This window comes from Sardina pilchardus, chromosome 3, assembly GCF_963854185.1.
Source record: "Sardina pilchardus chromosome 3, fSarPil1.1, whole genome shotgun sequence".
Lineage (NCBI taxonomy): Eukaryota > Metazoa > Chordata > Actinopteri > Clupeiformes > Clupeidae > Sardina > Sardina pilchardus.
The window spans coordinates 29,811,066-29,831,065 of NC_084996.1; the positions used below are offsets into that span (position 1 = coordinate 29,811,066).

At 48.6% G+C, this 20,000-nt stretch overlaps 1 protein-coding gene across 1 annotated transcript in view; it reads right to left on the reverse strand.

Annotated features, from left to right (window-relative positions):
• The window catches only part of rapgefl1 (Rap guanine nucleotide exchange factor (GEF)-like 1), a 43,500-nt gene that overhangs the window by 12,086 nt on the left and 11,414 nt on the right, over positions 1–20,000 (reverse strand). Inside the window, exons 2-9 of the mRNA XM_062532754.1 lie at positions 14,147–14,225; positions 9,840–9,990; positions 8,679–8,776; positions 7,620–7,732; positions 4,987–5,154; positions 2,225–2,322; positions 409–531; positions 25–203 (exon numbers count right to left, since the gene is read on the reverse strand). Of these exons, the coding sequence (XP_062388738.1) occupies positions 25–203; positions 409–531; positions 2,225–2,322; positions 4,987–5,154; positions 7,620–7,732; positions 8,679–8,776; positions 9,840–9,990; positions 14,147–14,225 (1,009 nt within the window). The remainder of the gene's footprint in view (positions 1–24; positions 204–408; positions 532–2,224; positions 2,323–4,986; positions 5,155–7,619; positions 7,733–8,678; positions 8,777–9,839; positions 9,991–14,146; positions 14,226–20,000) is intronic.

Here is a 20,000-nt window from a genome sequence, read left to right on the forward strand (position 1 = left end):
AGAGAGAGAAAGAGAGAGGCTTACAGGGCTGCGATCTTGATGAACTTGCGCAGCAGCTGCACGCGTTTGGGGAGCGACTGGCACTGCAGGATCTCCGTAGCGACCCAGTGCTGCACCTCGCTGCAGCGCTGCAATATCAGCTCCAGGTTTAGGGGGCGCCAGCGAGACTGCTCCCCATGGAACACGTAACACACAAACTCCACCTGAACATACACGCACATACACACATGCAAATGCACACACGATTACACACACACACACACCAAATAGAAAAAAAACAAATTCAGTACTTAATGATTCTTTTAAATGTCCTTCGCATCAATAAATCCAAACAAGAGCGCAAACACCTCTTCAATTCAGTGACTGCGATAATCTTGTTGTAAAGAAAAACATGTAAACAAATCTGACCTCGTGGACACAGCTGAAGAGCTCCCAGTCGAACACCACCAGCTGATTGGCCACCTCCTCCGCGCTCATGTCATGGAGTTTACTGTCCCCAGGTGACCAGTGGATCTCCTCAGGCAGCGGCAGCTGGGGAGAGTCAGGAGTCAGAGGGGTTAAGGGTTAGATGTGCGGTTTCTCAGGTTCTCCAAACTAAAGGACTGGTTATAAATTCCACCTCTGTCCCATCCATCTCATATCTCTCCATCAATGTCTTTCACTGAATCTCTCCCTCATTCCCTCACTCTCAATCAATCTCTCTCTCAATCTGCCTCACACTAAAGAGAAGAATGAGGGGGGGGTAAGGAGTTTAGAGGGGTTAAGGGTTGGATGTGTGGTTTCTCAGGTTCTCAAAATAGGAGACTGCACTCTGAGAAAAAAAGGCAATATTATATATAACCAAAAATGGTTCTATTGCATGCTTCATGTATGGCACTGCAAAATCAAAATGCAAAATTCAAAACCATTTTGAAGGGTCCATCAAAGGAACCCCTAGGGGTCCTTTAAATCCTGCATGGTTCTATATAATAGAACCCCAATAACCCTCTTTTAAGAGTGTGGTTTTAAATTCCACCTCTGTTCCATCCATCTCTCATGTCTCTCGCTCACTCACTCTATCTATTTCTAACCCTCCATCTGTGTCACTCTAAAGAGAAGAACGAAGATTATATGAAAAAAAGTATATAAATGATAAAAGAAAACAAACATTTCCTCTGTGCCTTTCAATCTCTGCCTCTCTACGCCTGCACGTCTCACCCACACAGACACGACTTCTCCTTCCTCAAGAGCGCATCACGTGTTACATAAGCACCACATTAAGCATGGCGCAACATGCAAAGCACACTACATTAAGCATTCACACTTCAGTTCTGAATCATGCACGACTTCTGGTCACCCTCTAATGGACTCAGTATAGCATGTCGCCATCAGTGTGACATGTCCCTGACCACCGACTGACCATGAAACACAAGCCCTCTGGTCAAACATGTCAGACATGAACGGTATGTGTAAAAATAAAGATGGCTGCTGCCTACAGCTCTGGAGTAGAACGTTTTACAGGGCTAGCATACATCAGCAATGAATAGAAGACACTAAACTGTACATTCTCCAGAAGTTAGCTTGTCTGACTAGCCTGCAGCCTGTATGTGTGCTATGCTACTTAGATTGCTATTGCGTCGTCGTCTCCAGTAAACAGAATCGTCAGCATGGCAGCAAAGCCGTCACAGGGTTCACTTGTCACCGGTGTAGTGACAGAAAACTCCTGAGCTTGTCTAAAAATACCTTGTGGGCCCTCATGACTAATGACATCCACATGCTCCACATTCTAGCACATTCTGGCGGCACTGATGCTACTCTTCCACAGCCTCTGTGGCTCAGAGCAGGCCAGGGCCTTCATCCTCTAAACCAGCTAACTCATACACTGCTACTGTATGAGCTGCAGTCAGTGTACTAAGCTGTTTACTTAAAAAAAAAAAAAAATTTGGCTTATCTATGATCAGATGCTATGATAATGCCTGAAATGCTAATATAGCGATATGACTGCAGTCGTTTGCTGGCATACAAGCAGATGGACACCTCACATAGACTTCACAGCTTGCTTTGTTGACAGTTGGTTTTGATGTTCATTAACTTTAATAATGTCACCTAAAAATGCTGTTATTTAGATTACACTGGGGGGGGGGAAACAAGAAATCGATGCCATAGGTCAGACTGTGCTTGAGTGTGAGTGTGTGTGTGTGTGTGTGTGTGTGTGTTTGTGTGTGTGTGTGTTTTAGATCCTCACCAGAGTCTCAAGCTCTGACGGCTCACAGGCGAAGAGGTGTGTGTTCACCCCCAGTGTGGTGAAGACGGCCTCATCACTTGGACGAAACACCGCTTTCTCTGAAAAAAGCAAAAAGGAAAACATCCAAAAATAAGTTCACACAGAAAGACGCGCGCAAACACATGCCATGACATACTTTTACTTTTAAACACACACACACACACACACACACAAATATAATGGCGTGACATACTTTTACTTTTAAACACACACACACATTCCACACTCCAGACAATGGGCTTGCTTCCTCTACTCTTGAGCGTGTTCCTGTACTTAGAACTTCTCACCAGGGATATCCAGGAATCCATCCCAATAACACCCCCCCCTCTTCAGATCCTGCTTCCTGCACTGACCCTAACCTGGGCCTCCTCTTGATCAACTCACAGAGCACCAGACACACCCGCAGTCATGGCCTCCATTCTGAAGGTGATGATACATGGGGCAACTTTTTCGAAAATGTTTCTGGGTAACCACACGGCCAGTTCCCGGTATTGGGGTTGGATGACAGTTCCATTTATTGTGCGTGGGTGATCATAACAATTTGCCTACTGATGACGTAAGTTCTTCAGAAAAAAAAACAAAACGTTGCCCAATATCATTGGGAAGGTGCCAAACCACAATACCCAGCAGCACTGCTCAGAAATATGCCTTAGGCCCAATTCCCACCAAAGATCCGCGACGAGACGAAACCGTTGCAAAAGCATTTGCAGCGGTGTGAATTAAATGTTGCATGTCGTTGCAAGCCGTCGCAAAGCATTCAACATGTTTAATAGCAGTTGCAAGGTTTTAAAGCATTGCAACTCATCTCATCGTGAATCTTTGGTTTGAACTCCCCTTTATGCATCATCAGCTTGAGGAGGAGTTTCAAACTCTTATTAGGCAATGGGACTGACTGGACAGAACATGACCTCATGGAATCCATCATTGTCCTGGTCATTCTCATGGTCATTTTTCTGCATGGGTATAGGACTAGAGTGGGCTAAAGGTTCACTCCTCAATTCAGTCGAAAGGCTATTGAACACCAATCAATGTATGTCCGTCCCTTCCAAGCTCCTAAAGCAATGAGTTGATTGGCTTGAGAAGTCAGATTCACTCTGTGGATACATACAGTATGTCTGGCACTGAAATACAAACAACAGAGTATCTAGAGTGCTCACACTGAACTAACAGTTAAAGGAACGTGAAGCAATTTTTTTTCGATTTGGCAAAAATTCTCATTTGATTACAGTCAAGACTTGAACCTTTTACTGTGATGATCATCACTAGAGCTAAGCCGTGCTAAGCTAATCTGCGAATCTGTGAGGTACTGGGAGCGGTTAAGTTTAGGACTGTCCACCCCTTCCTTCCCTTCAGAGGCTGCTGCCCACTGAATGACTGATGTGTGTTAAGGACCCTGCTGTCAGTGACGCTACAGGACAGCCGCCAACACTAGGATGACCCAGGGCCGAGCCTGGCAAAGACCCACAGTATCACGGCCAGATAAATCTCAGAGTTGACAGCAAGGTGGGATCCGATCACAGCCCTGTGAAATACGAAAGTCTAGCAGCTCCATCCATATTCACCCTGACAGCAAGAGCAACCTGCACCCTGCCAAAGTTCAATATCCCTCACTAGACAAGCAGCTACACTGTATCTAGGTCAAAGTCTTCTCCACCGTCAAGAGATCTCTGACACACAGATGGATCAGGCTGCCATCCATTTACAGTACTACACCTGTTCTCCTCCTCTGATTCAACATCAGATAGCTGTCTGGTGGTTATGAAGGGAGACATTTTGAAATGCAGGGCCAACAGCATTAAGCACAGGCTGGCAGGCGATGTTGTGGTTATTATTTATTTCTTTAGTGGGGAACTGATGACTGTGTTGTGGGCTTCCTGAGGTTTCATGAGGATACGGTGCTGTGTCCACTAATCACGTTTTTTACGCTGAGAGCGCCCTCAATCTCCTTTTCTCGGCGCTTCGGTCAAGTGTTTATTGTCACCAAAACCAGAGTCGGTTTATAAAGAGAAGTGACATTGACGAGCCGAGCGCCAGAGACGGTTTATAAAGCGAGACGACTCATATGAGGGTCAATTCCGGTTACCCTGTGACGTGGTGCCACTCCCATTTAGGAGGCAAACGGGAGAAATAAACCTTCTCGGATTATGACCATTCCCTTAGCCCTACATTCAGCAATGCAAGTAACGAACCCATATTCTACAAGGCACACGTCTTTCTAACATTCCCACATTGAAATCGTATTTTCCAGCGTGATAAATACATAGAAAAATAACTTTGTTCACGACCTGTCCCTCCTGACCTGACCTGTCTCTGCTAATTGCGCAGGCCACCTGTTATCAACGGCACACTGCTTCTGCTGCTTCTACACTGGTCTAAACCGATTACTCGTCACTGATCACGCCCGGATAGGAGGCGGAAGTGGGCACCATTTCATTCCATTGAAAAGCCCCTTTATGATTCATCTTCGTAACTATACGATCTTTGCCAGCGCTGTTCTAAAAGTTGAACAGATTTCAACTTTGAGCGCTCTGAGTGCTGCGGTAAAAAAAAGGGTCAACGCCGAGAGCTTTTTTCCGCTGAGGGCGCTCAGCGCTGTGAACGCTTAACAACATAGACTTTATATTGACAATTGTCGCCGTCGGCACAAAAAAAAGTGATTGGTGGACACTATAGGCCTTATTGCAGAGTTTATGTGGCGAGAGACACAGTTGTGCGTCACGTACCGCCAGCGGAGGTGACGGCCACCAGGACGAGGTTGCCAGGCTGGACCGGCTGGTCCTCGCTGTACTGCAGCTTCTCCTTGACCAGCGCCAGGATCTCCCCCACGCGGCACGACAGCCTGCTGCGGATGGTCACGTAGGAGTGGTCCGGTGTGTACACCCTGCAGAAGACTGGGGGGGGTAGAGAGAGAGAGAGAGACAGAGGGAGAGGAGCAGAGAGGTTAATTCTATGGTACACTGATCATGCATGAAGCAACTGAGAACTACAACCTGCAGAAGGCTAGACACACACAACTACACACACACACACACACACACACACACACACACACACACACACACACACGATGTGTAGAGTGGAAAGGGGCAGCAAGAGGCGGTCAGTTCACCTCACCACTCTACACCGGTCAAGCCTGACCCAACCGCAGCGTGTATTCTCTAGGGGAGGACCGGGGAGAGCTCTGCTCTGACAAGAGAGCCTCTGATCTGGTGCAAATCAAGACCGGAGCCGGAAGCACTCTCCAGCCCGCTAATATCGGAGCAGACAGAGTGGAAGCACCAGTAGGAGCACCATAAATCCCCCCCCCCCCATCTCCCTGCAGAGGAGTGCAGGGCCAGGCAGCCACAGCAGCATGACCTCAGGAGCTGGACCCGAGCTGGACATGGTGCAGATCAAAGAGAGAGACGCTAAGTGCACCCAGCACACATACCAGACAGGAAATCAAGTAGCCTATAAATTATTGTTTATTATTAACTCAGATAAGAATTATTTACTATCTATGAAAATATAAATAGATAACTTGTATGGCTATGAGTGGCTCGTGAGTGGCCTTGAGAGAGAGAGAGAGCATCTGCTAAATGAATAGGAATAGAAATGTAATCTGGCCCTGGTTCGGGCTGTCTCTCTCTACAGTCTGAACTGTCTGTGTGTGTGTGTGTGTATGTGTGTGTGTGTGTGTGTGTGTGTGTGTGTGTGTATGTGTGTGTGTGTGTGTGTGTGACAGAGCCGGGGCAGGCTAGAGCTGTGTGTGTGTGTGTGTGTGTGGCAAGAGCAAAGCCACTACCGTCTGCCTGTAGAGAGGTCAGTTTCCCTCGAAACTCTGGACAAGAGCCCAAACGGGGCGGAGAGGGTAAACACTCTCGCGTACTCTGTTTACAAACACCCGTCTGCCCAGACAGATCCTGACCCGAGGGCCTGGTCCAGGGAGTAGGCTACAGCAGGCAGGAGGCTCCTCCGCAACACACACACACACACACACACACACACACACACACACACACACACACACACACACACACACACACACACACACACACACACACACACACACACACACACACACACACACACACACACACACACACACACACACACACACACACACACACACACACACACACACACACACACACACACACACACACACACACACACACACACACACACACACACACACACACACACACACACACACACACGGGAGTGGTAGTGTTTCGTAACGCAGATGTAAATGTATATCTGAATTTCAGTTCAGCCCTTGGGCGGGACTGCAGGCAAGCCCTAGAGCTCCACCTGTTCTGTCTAATTACAAAAAAAAAACACTTCTGATTTCTGCTATTCAATACCAGCAGACGAAATAAGAACGTCACCCACATATTTCTATTTTGGATCAATCCGCTTGTGTCTGTGTTAGTGTGCGTTCTGGCCTTGGCATTTCCAGCGAGCTGCAGGCTTAAATATGAGGCCAGTTGTCCCACTCGTGTAGCAATCAGCACCATTATGGCAAAATCAATGCGGCATTTATAACTCTGCCACCGAGCGGCTTTTCACTGGCCACAGTAAAATGGATGTGCAGACGGCAGAGTGAGTCATCAGGAGGTAGCGAAGGTTTGTGAGACTACGGATCGAGTGCTACTGTAGCAGTGACCAGTCATTTGTCGTGCCTGCCTTCTCGCGTCGCTTTTCATTTCTTTTCTCTCCCCTCTCTTCTCGTCCATTTTGGGAATGAAAAGCCGGAAAAGCAGGTTAATTAGATTTGCTGGTTCAGCAGGTTTGGCTCTGGTTTTAAATTAGGTATTGATCGGTTTGCATAATAACCAGCTAGTATGACTCACTCTCCGATCAATGACTTGGACTGATTGACTTATTGACCGATTGTATGAGTGATAAAGTGACTAGACAGTAAACAGTGAAAAGAAACTAAAATAGTATATTTGAATATTCCCCAAAATCCAGATACAGCTTTCCATAAGGCATGGCTGTTCTTAGCACACCAGCTGATTCAAATCAGTGTGTGTGTGTGTGTGTGTGTGTGTGTGTGTGTGTGTGTGTGTGTGTGTGTGTGTGTGTGTGAATGAGTGAATGTGTGTGTGTGTGTGTGTGTGTGTGTGTGTGTGTGTGTGTGTGTGTGTGTGTGTGTGTGTGTGTGTGTGTGTGTGTGTGTGTGTGTGTGAGAGAGAGAGAGAGAGAGAGAGAGAGAGAAAGAGAGTGAGTGAGTGAGAGAGAGTGTGTTTTTGTGTGTGCGTGTGTGTGTGTGTGTGTGTGTGTGTGTGTGTGTGTAAGTGCACTTAGCATTTTGAAGGCCACTGTGGTTGCAGACAGATGTATTGGAGTGCACGTGTTAGGGGGGACTTACTCTCATCGGACCCTCTGAAGGCCTCTCGTGGTTGCAGACAGGCATCGATGCGTCTGAAGTGACGGAAAAGAGGCCGCACCTGCTTCTTACGACTCTCCTTCTCCTCCTCCGTCCTACACACGACAGGAAAGGAGGGAGAGAGGGAAAGAAAGAAAGAAAGACGGTGTGAGTTTAGTTTTGTGTTTGAATGGATGAAAATAAAATCCGATGCAGTGAACTCCCATCTGTACCCACTAAAAAAGCCAAGCCCTATAATGTGTCTGTGGAACTGCCCTAAAAATGCCCATCTGGCCGTGTCCGTGGCCCAGCCTGGCAGTGCCAGCGCCGTGCCCGCTGTCGCACCACACTCATTGCCGGCAGTGAAAACGGAGCTCCAGACTACCACACTGAGACACTGAGACACACACACACACATACACACAGGCATCGCCAGGCCACCAGCCAGAGCAGCACTGCGGAAAACATAAACCATCCGGCCGCTCCATAAATCACCGAGATGCAACAAAGCAATTAAAACTGTATCAGCGCTCCACCAGAGCACCACCACCAACACCAGCATCGTGGCCTCCCCTCTGAAGTAGCTGGAGTCCTTTTTCTTCCCTTCTTCTTAATCCTCGGGACGTTGTTATTTTTTTTCTGATTAAGCCCAAAGTAACGAGGGCCTTCATGTGTGCGAGCCGAGCGCTTTATGGGGCACTGCCCGGCTGGAGGGCAGGAACGGGGCCTCGGAGCGGAGCGGAGAGGAAAGGCCATTAACGAGCTCGCGGAGGCCTCCTTCCCTAACGAGCCCGGAGGAAACGGCGTTTGATTAGAGGCTCGGAGCGCACTTCCCTTTTGCACGTGGGAAAGAGCGAGCCGAGAGCGGTGCTTGGGAAAACGTTGGGAATGGGGTTTTCAGGGTGGAGGAATATTGCTGCTGGAGCCGAATGTGTGGGAATGTGATTTCTTTGGGGTCGGGGGTGGGATGGGGGTGGGTTGTGGAGGGGGAGAGTGCTCGGGCTACATTCATGGGTCGTGTGTGTGTGTGTGTGTGTGTGTGTGTTTTGGCGGCACACTCACGGGTTGTGCAGGATCTCTGTCCAGCGCTGCAGCTTGAGAACATCCTCCACCAGCTCAGGGTACTGACTCAGCTCCTGCACCGCACACAGATACAGGTCCTACAGAGAGAGAGGGAGAGAGGGAGAGAGAGAGAGAGGAATGGATGAAAAGAGGGAGAGATGGAGAGAGAGAGAGGAATGGATAGAGGGGGAGTAATGGAGAGAGAGAGAGAGAGGAATGGATAGAGAGAGGGAGAGATGGAGAGAGAGAGAAGCAGGGAGAAACAGCAAAGGGATGAAGAGGATGGCCGAGACAAAGAGGGCAAAAGAGAGGGAAAGATGAGAGAGAAGGAATTAGAGAAAGGAGAGTAGAGTAGAGGGAGAGAGAGGGGGAAGAAAAAAGGAGAGAGGGAGAGAGGGAGATTAATAGTGACAGCAGAAGAGGCCTAACTATCTGAATAATTAATGTTAAACTCATGTGTAAATGTTGTACTCCTCAGTTAAGACTTTTGCAGAAACGAACACTCATTTCATACATTACATCTTCCAGTTAACATTTTACATTGTTTTTAATCAGTCTGCATTATTCACATCAGAGTGGCAGATATCATTTATTAACTGCTGCATAATGCAGAAAGTTATTTGTTATGGCTGGTATAAGACTTGACTGAAATTGTATTTCTGTGTTTAACTTGTGACACATGTCTGTTCCCAGAATATGGATGCGTATGTGTGTATTGGCAGTGTATACAGTATGAGTACACTATGAATATGCAGTGTATCTGTTTTAGGCGTTTGTCTTGATACGTCTATTTTGCTCTTCTGCATTAGCAGGTCTATCCATGCCATTTTTCCAAACACTGTTTCATATACACAGAGATAATACGTCAGTGATCAGGAAAACTATTCATGCCAGTGTATTTACTGATCAGGAAAACTATTCATGCCAGTGTATTTACTGATCAGGAAAACTATTCATGCCAGTGTATTTACTGATCAGTAAACTTGTGTCATTGTGAAGCATTTCGGCTTTACAGCACAGTGCCCATAACTTTCGCACAGTACAGTATGTGCGTGCATACATGAGACTGTGTGTGGTTTCCATTAGAGTCACACTTTCAAGAAAGTGGTGTGTGTGTGTGTGTGTGTGTGTGTCTGTGAGTGTGTGCGCCTGGCTCCACACCTTGGGGAAGCTGTTAGACCTCTCCCCTTCCTCCTGCAGAAGCTCCCGGTAGGTGTCCAGGTAGCGGAAAGCCACGCTGAGCACGGCCTGCTTCCGCTCGGAGCCCTCCCATCCTGGCCAGGCCTCGCCAGACGGCCCCTCGGGGCTGAACCTGCGCGCGCGGTCAAGGAGCCAACCAGCCAACAATAACACACAGGACAATACACGCAGCCTGGCAGACATGCAACTGCTAAACACACACACACACACACACACACACACACACACACACACACACACACACACACACACACACACACACACACACACACACACACACACACACACACACACACACACACACACACACACACACACACACACACACACACACACACACACACACACACACACACTACGCACACACACATACACAGTCAAGGACTACCAGCCAGCAACAACATACAAGACAATACACACAGCCTGGCAGACATATAACTACTAAACACACACACACGCAAGACATATCAGCCAATAATAACATACAATGCATACATCCTGCCAGAATCATTAAACACTGGCATACACATACACCATCAAGGTGCAAAAGACAATGCCTGGTCTAAACACACATGTCAAACCAAACACCAAAACAAAAGGCATATAGCCCACACCTACTGAGCACACCCACTTCATTACATACACACACACACACACTATAAATATGCACAGTCATACTGTGTCAAGGCACTCAGCCAAGAAAAACAACAGAAACAGAGAGAGAGAGAGAGAGAGAGAGAGAGAGACCTTTCAAACACGTCACACAAATTGAGAGACGGACACCCTGTCATATGCAGGGTCCACAACAACAATATTACAAAAACACATAAAATGCAAATATTGCCACCACACACACACACACACACACACACACACACACATCTAAACAGATGCACATTGGTGCACGTGAGCGAGTGCACGCGCAACACACTGGGCTGGCATCACCTAACAGCACAGATGGAAAAACACAACGTGTTCTGAAAGGCCAGACAGAGCGACCATAATTACAGCCTATACAGAGTGGCAAAGGAAGAGGAACACACCCACCACACACACACACACAAACCTACTCATCACAGCTATGCATACACACATACAGTACACACAGACACACAGACACACAGACACACACACACACACACACACACACACACAGGAATAGACTCGTCACAGCCATAAATACACAAAAACACACACAACCAGACACACACACATTCACGACTGCATATTCTCTCAGCTGTTATACACAGTTACAAAATACAGACACACACACACACACACAGCTACAAAATACAGACACCAAAACACCCAAACAAACACAACATCTGTACATCCCTAATTTAGTGCACAGGGAACATCTAGACACACCTCTTTTCGAGTGAAGTTCTTGCATAACTCCTGAGACACTCCCAACACACACATAAAAACACACACACCTTTCTGTGCAAGGACTACTATTACTCGGCTGTGTTTATGTTTGGGGTGGTGAGATTAACATGGGGATCTGATCCTCACTTGGGTTTGTCTCTCCCATCACAACTCTGCCACTCTGGGGGTGTGGGGTTGGTGTGTGTGTGTGTGTATATAGGCTGTGTGTGTGTGTGTGTGTGTGTGTGTGTGTGTGTGTGTGTGTGTGTGTGTGTGTGTGTGTTGGGGGAGCTCCACTGAAGCATGACACCCCGTTCAAAGCCTATTGGAAGCCCCGAAATCCCCTCAACATTTAGAGAAGGTAGTTGTCACGGGGAACCTGCCTAAACATGTGAGTCACTATTTCGGCTAGAATAAAAACAAAAGAAGAAGGATTCTGATTACTGCAGTTGTTATATGTGTTTCACGTCTGGGATTTAGAAGATTACACCTCAGGTGGAAAACCACACCCACCCACCCCCACACCCACACCCACACCCACACACACACACACACACACCCACACACACACACACACACACACACACACACACACACACACACACACACACACACACACACACACACACACACACACACACACACACACACACACACACACACACACACACACACACACACACACACACACACACACACACACACACACACACACACACACACACACACACACACACACACACACACACACACGGCCCTTTTATTTGCAGGCTCCAGAAACAGCAGCAGAGGCCACAGTCCACAGCTGGGAATCCAGCATCTGAGCTCTTAGTCTGGGTGAGAGAGGCTCCACAGAGACCTGGAGGACAGCCAGAGCACTCGGCCCTTTGATCCCTGAACCACTGTGAGCGTCTGTGTCTGTGTGTGTGTGTGTGTGTGTGTGTGTGTGTGTAGGAGGAGAGGTGGTCAAGGCCATCAGAGTGCAGTAAAAGACTGAGATCTCTTTCTTTGCTTAATTCCAAGGTGCTGAGTGGTGAGTGAATGGGTGTGAGTGAGTGTATATGTGTGTGAGAGAGAGAGAGAGAGAAAGAGTGTGTGTGTGTGTGTGTGAGGGGGAGTGTGTGTACTCTCTGCTTTCACTCCCAGCAGGAAGCAAACGTGTTTCCACAACAGAAGATCTGATTAGCCTGGATTAGAGCCAAAGCTAGACAAGAGAGGAGGTGTGGATGGTTACAGATAATGTGTGTGTGTGTGTGTGTGTGTGTGTGTGTGTGTGGTGTTTCTATTAGGGAGACAGAGAGACACGTTAAGAAAGATAGATGAATCAGGAGATAAATATAGAGATAAAGAGATTGAGGAAGAAAGACAATGTGTGTTTGTTCTTACGGGCGTCTAAAGGAAAGAGGAAGCGTATGAGTGCATATTTGAGAGTGTGTGTGTGCGTGTATGTGTTTGTGTGTGTCCCCCTGGCAACACTAATAGTGAGTGATGAAAGACTGGATGGTCAGATAACAGAGTCTTGGTTGGAAGCTCTCACACAGGGGGGGGGGGGGGGGGTAAGCTGGGTCATCGATCAGCACCCCCAACATTCTCAGACACGCACACACACACACACACACACACACACACACACACAACACACACACACACACTCTTACACCCACATAGTGCCATGGCGGGGGGCCTCGGCAGCGCCAGTGCCCAGACACGCCACATTAGGGCCGGCCAGGCTTGCGGCAGCTCTCCCCAGGCATAGCTTTGTGCTCGCCGCCTCCGCCTAGACGACCCTGAGCCCCCCATTGTAGTCTGGAGAGGGACAGGAGGGCTTTCACATGGGGTGGGGGGAATGTAGGTCAGATGGGGGGGGGGAAGAGAGAGAGAGAGAGAGAGAGAGAGAGAGAGAGAGAAGAGAGAGAGAGAGAGAGAGAGAGAAGAGAGAGAAGTGATAGAGGGACAGGGTGAGAGGCAGTGCTACAGAGTGACAGAGAGAGACACAGGCAAGAAAGAGCAGGAGAGAGAGAGAGAGAAAAGAGAGAGCAAGAGAGCAGGGGAATGTAATAGGGAAATGGAGGAGAATTTGGGTGGTAGTACTACTGAGAGGAGTGGAACATGTGACAGAGAGAGAGAGAGAGAGAGAGAGAGAGAGGAAAGGAAGTTTGAGAAGAAGGGGGACGGACACATCCTATGGCCCTTGGCCCGAGGAGAGGAGTGAGTGCAGGGACAGAAGAACTCAGAGGAAGGTCACTCACACACACACACACACACACACACACACACTGGCCAGCTGCTCCTCTCCAGTGGCCCTGATGGTCTGGGTGGCGGTGTGTTTGCGTCAGGTTGTGTCTGTGAAGTGCAGCACCTGCTTGATCTCTGTCAGACACACACACTCTCTCTCCTCTACCAGGAAAAACAACAACCTCTACACACACACACACACACACACTCACAGCTACAGACATACACAGTGACAAACACACACACACACACACACACACACACTCACAGCTACAGACATACACAGTGACAAACACACACACACACACACACACACACTCACAGCTACAGACATACACAGTGACAAACACACACACACAAATGTGACTTTCACAGATGGGGAGCTTGACTTCCTCTAGCCAAAATAGTCTCTGACCCCAATGCTCACTTGTACAGCAGCACTTTCATGTTTAAAAATGATTCTCTCGCCACGACGGGGCTTTTAACACCTCTGCCGTTTAAGCCGGGGGAGAATCTGGGCTACGCCCCCTTCCCACCCCAACCCCGAGAGCGGAGCGAGGGGCTCAGAGGCGGGCAGCACGGAGGAATCCCGAGCTTGCTATGCAGCGTTAGCGCGCCGCGCATGGGTGCTAATTGTTGTGGTGACGTTGGCCATGGAAGGATACTGTTGAAGGAGGAACTGCTGGAACTTGTCGGAGGCCAAGAAGATGGGGTGTGTCAGCATGAAGTCATCCAGGAGTATTTCTGCAGAGACAGAGAGAGAGAGAGAGAGATAAGCAGGTTAATTATGCAAAGGCCTGCTTCTGGTGCAGCTATACTTGTTAAACCGGTCAAGATCTTACACTTAGGTGTCTCCTCATACGATTATATGATAGTGAGTGTGTGTGTATGTGTGTGTATGTGTGAGAGTGAGTGTGTGTGTGTGTGTATGTGTCTGTGTGTGTGTACGCAAGACATGAAGGGGACTGTGTGACCGTTTGAAGTATTCTAATGTCACCTTTGTTTGCTTTTAAAGCTTTGCACAGCGGGCTTCTGGGTAAAATAACTCACTCCTCAGAGCAGGCGCATGAGCCAGAGAAAATGAGAGGGAGAACGAGATAGAACGAGATAGAGAGAGAGAGGGAGAGAGAGAGGGAGGTAGAGAGGGAGAGAGGGAGAGAGGGAGACAGAGGGAAAGAGAGAGAGGGAAAAACATTCCCCACCTGGTGCCTGTGGCCCAATTTGATCCTCTAACAAAACCATGGCGACCAGGGGAGGGCGGTGCTCCGTCGGTGCAATATGTTCATTTCACACGTCCCATTCAATTAGATCAGGCCTGTGCCTCCTGTCAGCGCATATTGTCAAACGGCAGCTTAACAAAGTTCACTGATCTAATCCACAGTCTGTAATCCAGAGCCCCCCCCCCCACCATACACACACACACACTCTAGCAGCGAGTGCCTTAAGTGGAACTTCGTTTCCGAGCGCTGCCCCACCAGTGCTATCTAGCCTGGGCCAAGGTCTGGTGGAGCTCTGGTCTGACTAGGTGCAAAGCTGGCTGGCGTTATCAGGGGCAGGCCCCACTGCAGATACGTCTCTGGCACCGGGAGTGGTGGAATTAACCTGTGAAATACCGCAGCCTGATGTGTCATCGTCGTGTAGGCTTATCTCACACATAGACGACAGCTGAGACATCAACCGCATGAACACACACACACACACACTCACACACTTACGGACAGAGAGACGCCAAAAGCACACATTTCTGTGGTCGAGTGCATGACGGGTGGTTGGTCGACTGGAGAATAATGCCGTTGTTTCGCAAACGAGTTGTGCTGCAGGTCTGACTGTAACAGCAAGGTGAATGGAATACAGGTCTAACAGAGATAGTGAGGAGATAGTTGTTAATCTACACAAAAGTGCCTCTGCATTGGGTAGTCAACTGCAACGGTTAGGTACACACACAGGTTCACATTTATTTGATAGAAATAAGTCTACTATGACCTACTATTACTATAACCACATAAAAGTATATCAGCTGAAGAGCCAATTATAAATGTCAAATGAATGCTGGACTGGATCTTGTTAACATGACCGGTACAGCAAGGCACTGCATGTGAATGAGTGAGTCAGTGAGGGTGTGTGTGCGCGTGTGTGTGTATGTGCGTATGCGTATGCATACCAATACATCAGTGGCTGGTTAAGGAGTCAGTGAGTGAGTGCGCATGTGTGCGTGTGCGCGTACGTACGTGTGTGTGTGTGTGCCAATACATCAGTGGCTTGTTAAGGAGCCAGTGAGACGGGCTGATTTGATGTGATCAGCACGAGGGGAAAAGCCAGAGGAGCACATGGAGCCGGCATGCACCGGGGGTCACCGGGGGTCGTCCTTTTATGCCGTATGCAAAAGCCAAGCAGCGATGCTTTCATGAAAATTACTCCGGGGCGTCCGCATGGCTCGGGCCGTTAAAAAAAATCCATTACCCAGAGTGCCTCATTAAAACCCAGCCTGTGCTAAAACACTAATCACCAGCAACAGCACCCCCCCCCCCACACACACACACACACACACACACACACACCCCAAACCAATCCCACAGTTCCTCTGTGGCTCGACCATGCACTGGCTGACCTCGATGCCACAGGGGACATACTGCACTGAGGAGAGAGAGAGAGAGAGACACAGACAAAGAGAGAGAAACAAAAAGAGGTAGAGAGAGAGACAGACACAGACAGACACATAAGAGAGACAGGGAGAGAGAGAGAGCTAGAGAAAGAGAGAGAGAGAGAAAGATAGAATGCGAGGCATGCTGGGTAAGCCCTGAGGTCAGGTGTTCGGGGGCCCACAACACCACGCTCCCGCCCTCACTCCTCACTCTCAGCTGACAGACAGACAGACAGACAGACAGATGCGCAGGAGATAAAGGCGGCCCGTCTGGACCTGCTTGTTTCAGGCCAGCAGCAGGGGCGTCAGCAGCATCCCCTACCACACACACACACACACACACACACACACACACACACACACCTCAGTCTCACTCTCACAGCGGCTGTTAATGGGGGTGGGGGGTGTGGGGTGGGGGGTATGGGGTGGTCTGTCATAGGGAGTTTTAGGTCGCTGTAACAGCTTGGGATGAGCTTATGGTTCTGGAGGGAAGCCAGTGTTGAGATGTGTGTGTGTGTGTGTGGGGGGGTTGGACGACACAGACCACAGGCGGAGTTCTGGGTACAGATGAGCACTTGTGTCGTTTTGGGGACGAGCCTCACGGGCAGGCTGTAGCCCAATTAGCCTCCAACGGCCTAGGATGTGATGGCCAGAGTTTACGCATGCGCTGTGGACTAGCCTACCATCAACTCCGAGATGTAGCGAGCATCACGGAATGGCGAAGAAATGTTGCATTTCTTGCCTAAGACAGAAAGAGATGACATGCAACCATACACAGATATACTTGCACTTTGTGTGGATGCATAGTGCCTGTTTTGTATATGTGTGCAGTCAGTGTGTATGTGTATGTGGGTCTGTGTGTGTGTGTGTGTGTGTGTGTGTGTGTGTACGTTTTGAGTTTGCATGTGTTCAACTGCTTACGTGCACATGCACATGCAGAGGGTTTGCATGCAAGCAGAAATGTGTGTGTGTGTGTGTGTGCACGCGTGTGTGTGTGTGTGTGCACGCGTGTGTGTGTGTGTGCGAGCGAGTGTGTACGTGTGTGTGTGTGTCCACACTGCAGTGGGTGTGTCTGCTGGGGCCTGTCCACTCTTTGCCGCCGCAGATTTCCCGGCGTTGCCAGGGTAACGGAGCGTTGAGTGGCTGCAGTGTGACAAAGCCCATGTGGGCGAGCGAGAAAGAGAGTGAGAGAGAGAGAGAGCAAAGAGAGAAAGATAAAAAAGAGGTGGGGAGCAGAAAAAGAAGAAGAAGTGCCAGCCAGGGCAGCAGACTTAAAGAAGATGAGAGTGGTAGAGGAGGAGGGACAGAGAGAGAGAGAGCAGAGGTGAGGGAGTGATAGAAGAGGGGGAGAGTGAGTGAGTGGATGTGGGTTACTGTGGCTCGGAGACGAGGCACCACAGCAGGCAAATGAGATGCAAAAGTGGAAAACCCCAGGAGCGAGAAACAGGAGCAAAACACAGAGAGAGATAGAGAGGGGGAGAGAGAGAGAGAGAGAGAGAGAGAGAGAGAGAGAGAGAGAGAGAGAGAGAGAGAGAGAGAGAGAGAGAGAGAGAGAGAGAGAGAGAGAGAGAGAGAGAGAGAGAGAGAGAGAGAGAGGGAAGAAGAAGAAGAAAAATAGAGAGAGAGGAAGGCATGGATTGGGAGAGAAGAAAAGAGAAGGAGCAAACCAAAGATGTATGGAGAGGAGGCAGAGAAAAGCAGTGATTAGCAAGAATGGAAGAGGGGGGAAGCAAAGACAGCGGAAGACAGAGAGGTAGAGAGAGAGAGAGAGAGAGAGGGAAAGAGGGATGGAGACAGAGTGAGAGGGCAGGGGGGGAAGGAGGGAGAGGAAATTGCAGAAGGCTAGTGAGAGCAAGACAGTGAGAGGGAACGAGGGAATGAGAGAAGGAGGGAGGGAGGGAGAGATTGAGAGAGCGCATAAATGCAGGTAATTAGCACTTCAGCACTGATCTGTCCCTTTAGTATTGTCAGCGTGACCAGTGGGTAACACCCACTCTCTCCTCCTCCGGTTTCATCTCTCTCTTCATCTCTCTCTCCTTCGGAGACTCTCTCTTTTCTCCATCTTTCTCTCTCTTTCTTCTCCTGCCAGATTGTTTATCTCTTTAGCCTCCCACTTCTCTCTGAGGGACTTCTTCCTCCCCTCTCTTCCTCCCCCTTTCCTCACCTTCTCTCTCTCTCTCCTCATTTCCTGAGATCCTCCCATTGCTCAGTAAAAAGCTGGGAGATGGGTTGTACCCCTCTGCTGGGGAAGCCCAGTACTGATGGTATACATATGCGCGCGCGCACACACACGCACACACACACACACACACACACACACACACATATACACACACAGACACAGTGAAGCTTGAAGAGGTTTGGGTCCAAAAAAGCACTGCGGAAACTGCTTCATGTAACCAAGGTTGCACAGATTGCATCCTCACTAATGTATGGGCAGCTGCCTGAGCCGAGCCGAGGCGAGCCCTGCTCCCCCTCCATCTTTTTCTTTTCACACTCCTAGCCCTCACTGGCAGCTACCACTCTCTCCATCTCTCTTCTCTCCCTCTCCTCCCAACACTCTCTCTCTCTCTCTCTCTCTCTCTCTCACACTGTCTATCCCTCTTCAACATTTTCTCTCCCTCTCTCACTCCCTCATTCTCTCCCTCCTCTCGAGCCTAACAATTAACATTATGATAGGGCTTCAAGTGGAGCGAATCGCTGGCCTGGGCTGGCAGCTAGCCCTGGGCTCTGCAGCAGCAGAGTGGGAGAGCGAGGCCAATGCAAACTCCCACACAACACAACAACACAACAACAACACAAACACACTCGCGCTCACACACACAGACAAAATAAACTGTAGAAACAAAAAGCAATCCTTCTATACATGCACAGCAATGCTCTTGCATGTGACCACACACACACACGTGGATAACCCTGTGTGATCCGACTCGGCCCACTCACTGCAGGCACATGCACACATATGATGCACTATGCACTATGTGTGTGTGTATGTGTGTGGTGTGATGTGCTGGACAGCATGGCGCCTGACCACACAGTTCTGTGGTCATATGCGTGACAGGGCAGGTGTCTAGAGAACAATGCAGTGTTTCACAATTGAGCTGTGCTGCAGGTCTGACTGTAACAGCAAGGTGAATGGAGCACAGCTCCACCAGAGACAGAGAAGGAAATACAGTATCTGCGGTGGTTACACAATACAATCCACACAAGTGTCTATGCATTGGGGATTGGGGGTAAGGTATACTTCAAAACAAATGTATATCAAATAAATATGGAGTTACAATAAATAAGCAAAAAAAAAATGTGTACGTATTGGCTGAAGTAGCAGTTGCAAATGCAATATGAATACTGGACAACAACATGACGGCAGCAAAAAAGCACTGAATGAGTAGGTCTGCATATTTGCATGTCTATGTATGAGAGAGAGAGAGAGAGACTGTGTTTTTTTTTTACATCAGAAGCTAAAAAGGCAGTGACAGCGACAGCTGATTTCATGTGATTCAGCACAACAGAAAGCCAGAGAAGCAAAAAGTTATGAGTATGTGTGTTCCTGTTCTGTGTGTGTGTGCGTGTGTGTGAGAGAGAGTGTGTGAGCGTTAAGAGACACACACAACAGCACACACTTTGAATGTCTTTCGGGCATGTGTCAAAATGGGTGATCGAGTGATATAGTTTCCATAGTCTTCCATTCTTTTGTCTTTCCATCTCTGGGTCTTTATTTCTTTTCCAAATGCACACACCCACACAAAACACACTTATTGAATCTCAGACTTTTTTGCACATGTCAAAAGAGTACGATTGAGTGATGGATGTGACGGATTTCTTCTTTTATTCTATTTCCTTCCTTTCTCTCTCTTTCTCTCTCTCTCTCTCTCTCC